Source organism: Tachypleus tridentatus, chromosome 1, assembly GCF_004210375.1.
Source record: "Tachypleus tridentatus isolate NWPU-2018 chromosome 1, ASM421037v1, whole genome shotgun sequence".
Classification (NCBI taxonomy): domain Eukaryota; kingdom Metazoa; phylum Arthropoda; class Merostomata; order Xiphosura; family Limulidae; genus Tachypleus; species Tachypleus tridentatus.
This window is the reverse complement of record NC_134825.1, coordinates 45,845,250-45,859,551: the sequence shown is the minus strand read 5'-3', so window position 1 is coordinate 45,859,551 and position 14,302 is coordinate 45,845,250. Positions and strand designations below refer to the sequence as shown.

At 32.5% G+C, this 14,302-nt stretch overlaps 1 protein-coding gene across 1 annotated transcript; it reads left to right on the top strand.

Annotated features, from left to right (window-relative positions):
• LOC143247440 (cuticle protein 10.9-like) lies at positions 1-3,545 on the top strand. The gene is made up of 3 exons (XM_076495535.1): positions 1-155; positions 1,048-1,167; positions 2,726-3,545. Exons 1-3 carry the CDS (start codon positions 147-149, stop codon positions 3,074-3,076), a joined length of 480 nt encoding a protein of 159 aa, XP_076351650.1. The 5' UTR covers positions 1-146; the 3' UTR covers positions 3,077-3,545.
• The last annotated feature ends 10,757 nt before the right edge of the window (positions 3,546-14,302 follow it).

Genomic DNA, 14,302 nt, shown 5'->3' with positions numbered 1-14,302 from the left:
AGCATGTCAGTCTCGATTCCTGGTCATCAAAACTAGGCCAAAATTTAGTATATAAGACTTCTTCTGACCAGCGTTCTCCACGAAATCCACAAACGACGAACATTTCTTGGAGTCTTCTGTTGACTGTAGCACACCAAGACAACACGATGATCAAGGTATTATTTCATTGAAGAAATTTTAGTGTGTAATCTTAAACAAACTAATTGTTAGAAGTGATTTCTCCACTAGTCTTTCCTTAAGCTAAAAATAAGAGCTATCTTAAGAAAGATAAGCAAAAATAGGCTGCTGGTAAAATGTTTGTATTTTAAGTTAATTATAATATATATATATATACATTTATTAGTTTGTTATAGCCTAACAATAAGCCAATACAAAAATAATAAACAACAATCGCTGCACCAGTTAAAACAGATCCTGGGGTACAAGCTATGTCGTATGTATAATGTGGGATGTATTATGTGGGATGTATAATGTGGGATGTATTATGTGGGATGTATTATGTCCCTTACTTTCTTATTCTTACCTTTATTTTTCAATTCATTTTTTCTTTATGTGAGACTGGCGAACAGTCGTTAAAATTGACCTGCAAAACGTTATATCTCACATTATAGCTTGTAACCTGGGATCGTTTTAACTAGTGCAGTGTTTTTTGTTTAGTATTTTAGTTTCGGCTTCTTTTTATGTTATAACAAACTAATATAATTAGTTAATGGTTTGTATTTGCTGTTTTTAACGCAGTCCTTCCTTTTAAGTTATAACAAACTAATATAATTAGTTAATGGTTTGTATTTGCTGTTTTTAACGCAGTCCTTCCTTTTAATTTTGTTTACTTAAGTCTATTAGTATTAATTTTCTCCAACATGTATATATATATATCCACATATATGCAGTAAACGCCAATACTCTCCAGTACTCATTTACGTATAAATAAATAAACAAAACTAGTATACATTGAAACTCACTATAAAACTTAATAGAAAAGTATTCATTTACCGAGAAATAAAAATATATAAGGCAAAATAATACGGTGATGTTTGCTAATTCCAGGTACTTGTTCTGTGTATGCTGGCTACAGCTGCCTATGCTGGTTATCCTTTCTTTGCTGCCCCAGCTGTCAAGTTTGTCCATGCTCCAGTTTATCAACCTGCAGTTAAAGTTGTTGCTGCTGTAAGTTCGTCTTTTATATTTATTATAATTTCGATCGAAAATTGTTTAAGAATAAAAAATGACTCAAATAAGTGTTCTCATGGAACAAATTCAATCAAATAAGTGTTCTCTTGGAACAAATTCAATCTTGAATGAATCATTTAACCTCAAATCTATTTAGAAAACAGAAAACATGACCAGCAAAAAATTGAAGTTTCGAACAATGTTACATTTTAAGTTAGGAAGTTAAATAGGTTTGTTACCAAATACAGGTTTTTATGTGTTTGGTAAAGAATATGATTTAGTGTAATTTAATGGTCATCTTGGTGAGTCAAATTTTGAAGTTACAACATAAAAATGATTATAATGAGGTCTATACTATGAGCAAACAAAAATTACTGTTTCTATTTCGTATGTTATCCTTTCGAGATACAAAAAATACCAAATATGATGATTATTAAACGTTCTGAGGATAAAGAGAATGTTTGTAAACAACAAACGTATGACAGCTATCGTCTCACCACCTCATTTGATACGGTGATTTGTTGATTAATATGAATTAAACTAAATCTCTTCTGTAGAAGGGTTACTTCAGGTACTTTTATACGTATTTATTTGAATTTCGCGCAAAACTACACGAGGGCTATCTGCGCGAGCCGTCCATAATTTAGCAGTGTAAGGCTAGAGGGAAGGCTGATAGCCATCACCACCCACCGCCAACCTTTGGGCTACTCTTTTACCAACGAATAATGAGATTGATATAACACCCCCACGGCTGAAAGGACGAGCATGTTTGGTGAGATGGGGGATTCGAACACACGACCCTTAGATTGCGAGTCGAGTGCTTTAACCACTTAGCTATGCTGGAGCGTTTATTCGATTTTAAAAATATGTATTTTTAATAAAACAGAAATATATTTTTCATAAGTTATAGCTAAGAATGATAAGCAATTATAAAAGAAAAACTATTGACACATATGTTAAACCAAACATAGAACAATTATTAAATATATAATTAGCTTTCTTGTTTTAAATAGCTTTGTACTTAAGGTAAACCAATCATCAAAAATCAAATTATTTAAAATTACTGTTGCTAAATAACAAAATAAAATTAGAACTCGATCTCGAAGTGCTTGTTGGGTAGTAATAGATATTTTTATGACGAAACAAATATAAAACTTATGGTCAGATTTCTAGTTCTTATACAAAATAAATTTCTTTTGTTCGTTAAGAAAAAAAAGTTACAACATCGTTATATTAGTTTTCGCTGCAAATTCGATTCGGATTCCAATACTGTTGTTGTTGTTTTGAATTAAGCACAAAGCTACACAATGGGCTATCTGTGCTCTGCCCACTACGGGTATCGAAACCAAGTTTTTTAGCGTTGTAAGTCCACAAACATACTGCTGAGCCACTGGGGGGCTTCCAATACTAAAAATACTTTAAAGGAATACATATTGAACATTGAAAAGAGTTTGATACAAGTCTCTTAAAAACACGTAGATTATAGAAAGTTATTTCATTTCACGCAATGGCACAAATATTATGTGAAACTTATTTAAATTTTCTGTACAATCAGGAAAAGCCTGAACCTTTTGACTTCAGCTACGACACCAAGGACGAAGATGGTAACACTCAGTCCCGCCAGGAGTCTGGAGATGGAAGTGGTGCCGTCACTGGCAGCTACTCTTACGCAGATGCAAACGGTCTCTACCGACGAGTATCTTTCACAGCTGATGCTAGTGGATTCAAGCCATCCATCGAAACCAATGAACCAGGTACTGCTAATGCCAACCCTGCTGATGTTCAGGTGTCAGTTCAGGAAGCCCCTGCAGTTAAGGTGAAGGCTGCCCCTGTTCACAAAATCATCAAACTGGTACATGCTCCCTACTTCCACGCTCCTTGGGCCTACGGCTATGCCCACGCTTAAATAGATATATAAGTTTTTTCTGTTGTAGAAAAGGAGCACTGTTTAATATATTTAAATATGGTTCTTAAGTTTACCGTCACAAAATCATGTATGTCGGTTTATCGTACACAGCTACTTTCAGTACCAGGTTGCTTTGCTTTTTTCTTACTTTAGTAAGTAATTGCTTAATGCTATGTTATGGACATAAATCTTTTTATGCCTTAATTATCTATTTATATAATATACGTAACTACATCTTTTTTAAAGAAATACAACCTAGTTTAAAAGGTTTCTAGATCTGATCTCTGGGTTTGTTGTCACAAAATCTGTTACGTTGTTTGATTCAAATAATTCTCTCTAGTTTTTGTCTGCTTTGCCTTATTTGTATCGCTTGATTAAATTATTCGTTTGTTGCTATGTTATGGGACTAAATCTTTTAGTATTCCTGTTGTGTTAGATAACTTGATGTAATAAAGTGTTTTAAAAATCATTATTGAAATTTCAAATTTCAATATTTTGAATAAACACGACTCAGGAAACGACAAGTCAAGGAAGTCATTAGAAACACATTAGTTTTCCTGGAAATTTCGGAATTAGGATTATATTATGACGTAATAATAGCTTTATGTGGAACAGGTTTATATGACACTTGGATAAGATTTTACAAATTTAAACTAAATCATATCCGTATTTTTCTGTGCACAATAATTTTCCTTTACCTTAGAATGCACTTTACACATTATCATATTTCGTTTGATTAACCTTTCATTAACCATGAATTTACATAACTTCCGTCCAGGGTACGGGTACCATAGATAATAGAACTATTTTAACTTTTATGTAAAGCATGCTAGGTTATCTTAGAATAGATAAAATTGTTTCCTTTATATATAATTTTAAAAAATCCAAAACATCTATAAAAATAGCAAAACACAAACTGTGAAACCGGAAATTTGAATGCATCTCCTCATGGACCCAAGAAACCTTTATGCCAAATTTGGTGAAGATCCATCAACAGGGGAGAAATAGTGGTAAACTAAACCGAAAAAAACACTCGTAAAAAACGCAAAATGCGCATTTAAAATATTTGTGTATTTATCCATGGACCTGATGAGCCTCTATACCAATTTTGGTGAAGATCCATTAACACACTGCGAAGTATTTACATGGACATACAACTCATAGTACAATTATATTTGTATAGATGGCATGATCTCCGCGAGTAAAGTATTCATAATGCTACATCTGCAACCTAAGAATGGAGAAAAATAAAATTCTCCGTAACAGGAAAAGGAGACGAAATGGATAAATCGTGACCCTTTATGCAAATTTACGTGAACACAGGATAAGAATTTGATGAAGTTGGGAGTTGCACATCGCGTAATAAAAAGGTTGTTCAGTATCGTTCAAGCAAGAGTTCTATTATAGTATGATTAAGAAGTAAACAAAATGCCAAAACGTCCTGGGTGTTATAAATTTGAACAAGAAATGTTACACAGTATAATAAAAATAAAATATATATGGAATAGTTAAATATTCCAATTATTGTTCATAGGTGATCTATTGAGGTAGTTGAATAATATCAGTGAGATGAGAAGTGCTTAAAAAATGCGTTCATAAGGGGGAAGCTCCCCCAGTGACATAGTAGTATGTCCGCGGACTCACACCTCCAGAAACCGGGTTTCTATACCCGTGAAGGGCACAGCACAGATAGCCGAATGTGTAGTTTTTGCTTAATTACAAATAAACATAACGGGAAAGTGCTGGGTTTAGCTGCTAACATCCAGTTTTCGTATTTAAGTGCTAAATTAAAAAGTTATAACTAGATCTGTAAAATAAATTAAGTACTTTCGTTATAAATACAAAACATAAAGTTAAACTATACGTTGTTAATAAAAAAGAAATATTTAGTAATGAAGGAAATAATAATTCTATGGAATAATAATAAACTTGATACACACACACACCGTTAAACACACATACGCGTGCGCGATACATGTATAACAATCTACAATGATTTGACTGACACAGGTCAAGAAAAAATCAGTCTTAACAAAACCATTCAGGTCAAAAGGAAAAGGCAACATATTTTTTTGTTACTATTAAGATTAGGCCCAGCATGGCCAGGTGATTAAGACATTCGACTCGTAATCTGATGGTTGTGGGTTCGAATCCCCGTCACACCAAACATGTTCGCTCTTTCAACCGTGGGGCGTTATAATGTGACAATCAATCCCACTATTCGTTGGTAAAATAGTAGCCCAAGAGTTAGCGTTGGATGGTGATGATTTCTCTCTAGTCTTACGCTGCAAAATTAGGGCCGGCTAGCGCAGATAGCACTCTTATAGCTTTGCGCGAAATTCAAGAAGAAACAAACTATTAAGAGTACAGGAATATGCAAGAAATTATTTTTGCACTAAGTTAATTACGACTTCATCCACTAGAGGTAACATGTGAACGGACACCATCTATGAAGTATTAACAGAATAATTATCATGAGTATGAATAAACATACTGAAATATGAAAGATCAACTCTCAAGTTACCAAATAGTTTATTAAGCTCCTTGTGAACTGAATTATAAAATCCTATATCTGCTATACATTTAACTTCCTTCGTTATTTTTTAGCTCTGTTAAACTGGAATAGCCGTGACATAACTTTTAATAATCTAATCTACTTTACTGTATAAAAGAAGCGAACGTGCCTTACAATATCATATGTATGGAATTAAACATAAAATTACACAATGGACTATCTGTGTTCCACCCACCACAGGTATTGAAACCGGTTTCTCGCGGTGTGAGCAAGCAGATATTCCGCTGTGCCACTGGAGAGGGGTATCATGTCTTATTCAGTGTTAAATGAAACTGTTAATGGTTTCATAAAGGTTGCTAATGAACAAATAATAAGTATCAACTGGTTCTAAACCATGGTCATGCTAACAACTGTATGTAATTATCACTCATATAAAAGCTCATGATAATTTAATTCAGTCATGTTGTATTTTATTCGCTGATTGCTAGCGTATGACAAAGTTTTCTTACATGCGAGTTTAAAGTTATAAAATGGTGACATATTAACGCATCTTGAATATTCTAATAAATAAAATTTAATGGCGTTATTACAACGAAAAATACGCACTTCGTTTTCCGCTGATGTTCCAAATTTTTATAGTGCCTTTTGAATATAAGTTTCAAGTGTAATTTTAAATAAGGAAACAACTCAATAAAAGTATACTTCTAGGATAACTCTGCATTCATGAATTTGAAAACTTGGGTTAGATTAACATGATGCTAGCTTAAAAATATAATTTCACTGTGTAAGAAATGATTTCGTAATGTTAGGTGTTCATCTAGTGAAATGTATGTAAGAACATTTACACTGGTTACCCAGATTTAAATACATTTTGTTTTTTAAGAGTCTGGTTTGCTTGTTTTATTATAGCAAAGCCAAATCGGGCTATCTGCCGAGTCCACAGACGGGAATCAAACCCCTGTTTTTTGAAAGATGGAAAATCCCACTTATAGAACACGATATAAAAATGGCAAACTTTTTCCAGTCAGATTATTTGTACAATTTATTAGTGTGCATTTTCATTGTTTGTTGAAACTATAAAGTTTGTTTCGTTTGTTTGTTTTGAATTTCGCGCAAAGCTACACTTTATTATTTCCTCAATTTAACAATAATAATATGATATAAGAAAAAAAGTGAACTTCTCAAATAGTTAGGACTAATTTATTCCGTAATCATATATATTATTACAGTACGTGGTGGTCGATTGTTAAGCCTATTAAGTATGACGTTGTCATATGTTAGTATGGTTATTACACGGTTATTGCTTGATAAAAATAGTTTTCATAGTTGTTTAATTTTTTGTATTCATGTGAGAAGCGCTAAAAAAACACAACAAAAACGATTTCAATGATATCCGTGAATCCAGAAAATTAACCATCGTCAGTGACGGATTCTCGTTCATACGCGTTAACTGTTTTACCGAGTTTATTACACGGCTTATAACGATGGTTTCAATCACTCCATTATAAAGAACCAGGCGCAGTAAATATCAACTTAACCGATGTTCAAATGAAAGGTAAGAAATCCTCTGTTATATAGATCAAGATTGTCCTATCCATAAAGTCCCACAAACTTATTCGTGGCCTATATTACTATGCCTTCTTAGCATATGGCTACCGCACGCTTTGAAAAAAAAGAAAATACTACCTACTTCAAAGTGTCGATTCAAGTACGCATTCATCAAATAGTTTTTATTATTACTATGAATATTTTAAATAGTAACTTCCAGTTTTTGCTTGGTTAACTTTTATGGGTGTTATTAATATATCTGTTTGTTTTTAATTTATTATAAACAAATATTTCAACATTCCTATTGTTCCTTGTATGTATTTAAAAAAAAAATGTTCTGAAACGTAATTTTAGTGCTAAAGATTATTTTTAAAGGTATAAAAAGTTTCTCAGTAATATAATGAACTACGTATGAACTAGAATGATAGTTTCACGCATGAGAATAGTTTCACCAAAACAGATTGAATACCTGCTAATGAACATTAACTGTCGATTATAAACTGAAGCAACAATATACAATAAACAATATGTTGTTGATTGGTAATTAAATACTTTTTATTTTAAGAAATTGATCTTAGACCAGAATAAACATTATAATTGTTGAAATAATGAAAAAAGTTTAAAACAAGTAAAAACACATGTGTAGGACAAAAACGTTATATCAATTTACAACGTAACGGTTTAAAACTGGCTGACGAAAGTTTGTTTGTTTATAAATTTTGGGCAAAGCTACACGAAAGTTATCTGCGCTTGCCGTCCCTAACTTTGCAGTGTAAGACTAGAGGGAAAGCAACTAGTCATCACCATCCACCCCCCACTCTCGGGCTACTCTTTTACCAAAGAATAGTGGAATTGACTGTAACATTATAAAGCTCCCACGGTTGAAAGGGCGAGCATGTTTGGTGTGATGGGGACTCGAACCCGCGACAGGCTGACGAAAGACTTTTGCTCGAAATGTGATAAATTAATACAAAGTTTTTGTCATAATCGTGTGTTTTTACTTATTTAAATTTTTTCATTAGTTTATTATTCCTTCAAGTCTTGTTTTACTATTATAACTGTTACTACGAGTTTCGTAACCTTTCCATTACTAGAATTTTTTATGCTTCTTCCATTTTCTGTATATTTTGACGGATTACAGATAACTTCTACACGTATATCATTTTTAGCAGTTTCTCTAATGTATCATTCATCAAATTTTAATATTTTTTCTACAAAAAAACCGAAGTTCATTATCTCTTATTTTCAAGAGCCCCGCTGATACAAAGGTAAGTATATGTATTTCAGAGCAAAAATCAGGGGTTTGATTCTTCTCGGTGGACTCAGCAGATGACCAGATGTGGCTTTGCCATAAGAAAAAAAAAACATGCACACGATCTTTTTAACATTCTGTCCAAAAAATTAAAACAACGTTAACTCCGCTGTATAACATTGTAACTAATAGCATAACAAACAAAACTCTTAAGTTGACGATTCAAATTTTATTAATCTAAATAGAAACATCAAATTTCAAGACAAGAGGTTATTTTTGAACTGTTTGTTTTACAGCAAAGAAACATTGGGTTTTCTGTTGTGTTCGCTGCGAGGACTCTAACCTAGGATTTTAGTGATATAAGTTCCTAAAGTTATCGCTGTCTCACCAAAAAAAACCAATCTCTACAAGAACTTGAACATTGGGACTCGTGTTTTGAGTTTTTAATCGTCACTTCAGTATTTAATAATGAATAGGATAATGATATTTCAGATAAACAAAATTATTTATTTATAACACAATGGGACACAGGTGAACGTTTTTGAATTTAGTAAATTTTAACTTCAGTATCCAAAGCAAAATATAAAGAATTACGTCATTCCTAAGTGGGTAATTAAAATACGTGACTATAATAACAGTAATTTAATTAAAACTATTCATCCTCATTAACCGTAACACTAGTGCATTTGGTACATCAATATACGGACTCCTTACAGAACTGGATAGTTTTATTCTGTTCACATACAAATGGTTTGGTTTGTTTTGAATTTCGCGCAAACCTACACCAGGGGTATCTGCGCTAGCCGTCCTTAATTTAGCAGTGTAAGAATAGTGTAACCCAACTATTAGGCTGTTCTTTTATTACCGAATAGTGGGAGTGACCGACACGTTATAACGCTCCCCACGGCTGAAAGGGTGAGCATATTTTGTGTGACGGGGATTCGAACCCACGACCCTCAGATTACGAGTCTAGCGCCTTAACCAGCTGGCCATGCCGGGCCGCACATACAAAATAAATTTGGTAATATGTTTATTAACAGCGCTTATAACCTGTGTCCTACATACCTTAATTTACGATCTGAAATTCCTCTCATACACAATACTATAAAACGTAACGGTTACCCACAATGTCTATTACGGAAACTTACTAATACTTTTTTAACGAACAAATATACTAACCTATCCAGACTGTCAACTGCACCCAAACTTAATATGTTCTCTTGTCTTCCATACATTAGTAATCAAATTTTAATTTAAAAAGTCAAACGTGTAATTCATTGTTGCTAGTCCCAAGTTGATTTCAGATTAGTGTTTAAACCCACATCACATACAGGATTTTTTTTTCTCGCTAAAGACCTTCTCCCATTTTCTCTTTGTTTTTGGCTTGAATATCTTTATACATGTGTAGATGGCAAAGTCCTATATATTGGCAAAACCAAACGTCACCTACTAGCTACAGCCAATAAACATGTGGGAATTTTTTGAAAACACAAAAAAGTTGAGTAATCCCCATGTGTCCTCTATACGCCAACAAAAGGAAGAAATAGGACATCAAATATGAATGTCCTTTACATGGACACTGATCTGGAATTGCTGATTAAAAACTCTCTATATGAAACGATTTTCACCAACGTTGAAAAACACGCAGTCTTTGTCTAAATTGCACAATTTTTAACGTGTACAGTGTTTTGTTTGTTACTCATTAATTTTTTGTAATTTTGATTAAATTACTGTTGTTATAACTATGTATTTCAGTTACTCACTTTAGAATGATTTAATTATTTCATTTTGCTTCAGATACTGAAGTTGGAATTTGCTGAATTTCGAAAGGTTTCTCTATGTATTTTTGTGTTACAAGTAAATAATGTTATTTATCGGAAGTATCATTATCCTTTTCGCTCTGAAAATTCGTTTTCTTTCGAACGCATCAACTGCTTTTTTCACAGTGTTATCTACGTTATAACTGGAATATAAATCATCTTATTACATTTTCCGCCTTTTAGTGTTCTCATCAAGTTATGTAGGTACAGAAAAAGCGATTTTATTAAAAAATATAATATAGGAGAAAATATATATCAATACTGCGTGTTTATGCATTTCAAAGAGAGTATTAATCGCTCTCATGAGTTATTTTTAATCCAATTTGTAATTTTTTAGTTTAGCCATTATCAAGTTACTTTCGCTGTCTTTTCAACTGACGAAGTAAACAATGTTATGTTTACAGCGCCAAATACTAAGTTGACGTTATTTAATAACTATCAAAACCATTAGTACAGTATACACATTACAGTATTATTTATAGATAAGAATAATAAAATAGGTAAAAATTCTTTCTATGAGGATTTGAATATTATTGGGAAACATTATTAATTATTATTAAATATTAGTAACTAATGGTATACTTTATAAGCAATTGGTAAATAAAAATAATTACTATTAAGTTGTGTTAAATATTATAATTAGAATTATCTACTATTAACCACTTTTACCATTGGTCATTAATCACCCGATATCACAACGACTGACTGTTCGATAGTTTATATCAAATTATAATGCGGTTTCAAATGAGAGATTCTAAAATCTCCTTGTACTAAATTGTTTTTGCATTTTAAAAGCGACTTGTTTTATTTTTTAAGAGAAAAACCAAGCTTTACTCCCTGTCAGTTTGATCATTTGTTCTTAGTAAGTTTCATGCAAAATTAGTAACCCAAAAGAGTTTTCTTATAGAATATCTTAACAGTTTTCTCTAAACTTAATAAAAAAGATCTGAAGAGAAGTCTCAGCACAAGTCAAGTAATAATCAACATTAAACACAAAGCTAAACGAACGTCTATCTGTGCTATGCCCACGCTAGGTATCGATACTTGAGTTTTAGTGTATACGTCTACAGATGTTCCACTCACTGGTGGGGAGATAGTGATGAACATCATGTTTACTGCAGAATGATTTTTATCCCCAAAGTGTCGCATTTAATCTGTACGTTTTAAAAACAGAACGAATTTCACGTTAACTTATCTGTACAATTTGTTTTCGTCGTGGCAGAAGACTGTGGAAGCTTTTGTAAAAAAAATACTGTCATTCTGATATCTCTGATTACATGTGTCAAATAAAGTGTGAACGATAGAGGGAGTTTTGTATTAGAGAAACTCAGATACAAATTTCTACCTATATTAAAAACATAACAACCTTCTCTTGTGCTTATAAATATCCGTCCAAGCATGTTTATTCATTCATTTCAATCTTTCAAAGCTAAAATTCTCAATAAAGAAAAAAAATTAAATCGCCGTAAAACAAAGAAAGCTTTTCTACAACGCAGCACATATAATCAGACTATATTAACCTATCGAAAGTGCCTAGAATATTATCACAACTATATTTCTAACACATATTCCGTAATATAGAATACTTAAAACTGTTTAATTTTTTATTCTCTTAACGTTTATACGAATATCAACACTCTCATAGTACAGAATTGGGGAAAAACAAGCCAATTGTAAATTTCACAAATAGATTATATATTCGTGACCTTGGTTTCACCAGTAAAGGTTGTGAGTAAATAATATACTTGCGAAACGTACAATTATTTTATTTTTCTTCAATATGTAATTATGAAGATTCACCAGGTATCGACGGTGTTCAAGTATAAATAACATAGTAATAACCCTGATGTTAAAGATAAACACTTAGGTTCAAGAAAGCTTAATAGAAAGAAATAGAAACCGTGTAACTAGAGCGCTTTCGGAAGATTAACCCTTCTTCTTCAGGGGGAAATTTGGAGTCGACGAGTCAAGAAACCATATAGAATTGGAAAAGATAGTAAAATTTACTTAACACTTACTGTTTCTTTTTAATTACATTTAACTATACTTGTAACTTAACCCATATAAACGCGGTTTCTTTAAATATTATTACAATTTGTTCTAATTTCATTTACTGATCTGCGAATCATTTGATATTTACCAAAACTTTTATATTTTTGCTTTAGCATCAGGAGTCGAACATGGGAGTTTAGCACTGTAACTACTTAAAGTTACCGCTGATCCACTGAGGACGGATATAACATGAGCGTAATTAATTGGGGCTGGAATGCACTATGGAACAAAATTTTTACTCTTTCTTGTTCCTGGGCAGAAAGTGTTATTTTCCAATTGATTATGAGTAAAGAAAATAGAAAAGACCTATTTTTCTCTTCAAACTTTGCTTTTGTGACCTGGGAGCGTATAACTAAAACATGATGGGCGACTATATTTGGAGTCTGATACGTGAAAGTGATTTACATTACAGTCGCAAATCTCGAAAAACAACTCACTTCTAAACACTTTTTTCATTTTTGTATAACTTTAGTATAAATACATGTAAATCTTGATTTATATGTTGTTTTATTCAGACCTTATATAAATGAAAATGTGCAAATTTGTCCGTTTTTACATAAAAAATAGGTTAATTTCTAAATTTCATTATCCAGGTCACAAAAGCAAAGTTTGAAGGGAATAACGGCCATTTTCTGTACTTTTACAACATAAGCAATTAAGAAATAACACATACTATCCAGAAACAAAATTTGTGTTACATAGTGTTATATACATAAACGCGAGGGATCATATAAAAGTTTATTAGTTCAGGCTTTATAAGGACGTACAAACGTTTTAGAGCCCGGCATGGCCAGATAGTTAAGGGGCTGGACTCGTAATCTGAGGGTCGACGGTTTGAATGCCCGTCACACAAAACTTTCTCGCCCTTTCAGCCGTGGGGGCGTTATAATATGACGGTCAGTCCCATTATTCGTGGATAATAAGAGTTGGCGGTGGGTGGTGATGACTAGCTGCCTTCCTTCTAGTCTTACACTGTTAAATTGAGGATGGCTATATAGATCTCGTGTACCTTTGCGCGAAGTTCAAAACCAAACGAACAAACAAACAGACGTTTTAGAATAACGTAAATAACTTTACTTTTTGAACATTCGACCAGAGTATATTACAATTACTGTTAATTAAACATCTTTACAGTTTATTTTATAGATATTTTAATTATATAAAAAATGAACATAAATAACAATTCCGTTCATGATTTAGAAAAATTATGAACTTTACCATGTTTTGTCTCAATCATGAACAGGAAAAAGAGGGGTACAATAAACCAGTTTTGTTACATTTATTCATGTTTTTAATGAATAAATGAATACAAGTAACACCAATAAAATCATCAGCATGGATTACAGGAAACAAACAAATGATATACCGACGATTTATTATCACCAAACGTCGACAACTCTGTTACAATAACAATTAGAACTCTATGTCTTTACTAACCACTGACAAAAGCATTATTATAAAGGTTAATAGCAGTACAACATCTGTCCTCAGCTGGTACAACGGTAAGTCTACGGACTTACAACGGTAAATTCAGAAGGTTCACTTCCACTTGGTGGATTCCGCAGATAGCTCGATGTGGCTTTGCTATAAGAAAAACATACACACTGTTAAATGTTATCAAATACATCTGGGGTTCCTGGTAGAACTATATTATTATACTATTTATACAGCAGTATAAATTATTCTGCTTAGTTATTAAATATACTATTCCTAGTACTATTTGTTTTATTGTTGTCCAACACTTAGCTTAAAGACTTATAATACTAAAATTCATGGTTCAGTTCCTGCAAAAATAGTCCATTGTATGACGATGGGTTAAAACAATGTCGATAAATTAATGTATGTATCGTTTTGTCTTTGATTTTCTAAGTTGATTAACAAGAGCCTACATTATAAGCACCTTTGTATAAAAACTGGTCCAAACTCTCCCTTCCCTCGAGCTAAACTTTCACCACTCCCATCCACGTTCATCCTTAATTTTTGAATATCAAGCATTCTTGCAGCATGTCAACCCCGATTCCCAGCCATCAAAACTAGGT

Excerpts from the sequence above, each read along its gene's own strand:
- LOC143247440 (XM_076495535.1), top strand. Across the intron at positions 1,168-2,725 it reads CAGTTAAAGTTGTTGCTGCT|GAAAAGCCTGAACCTTTTGA; the intron begins GTAAGTTCGTCT and ends CTGTACAATCAG.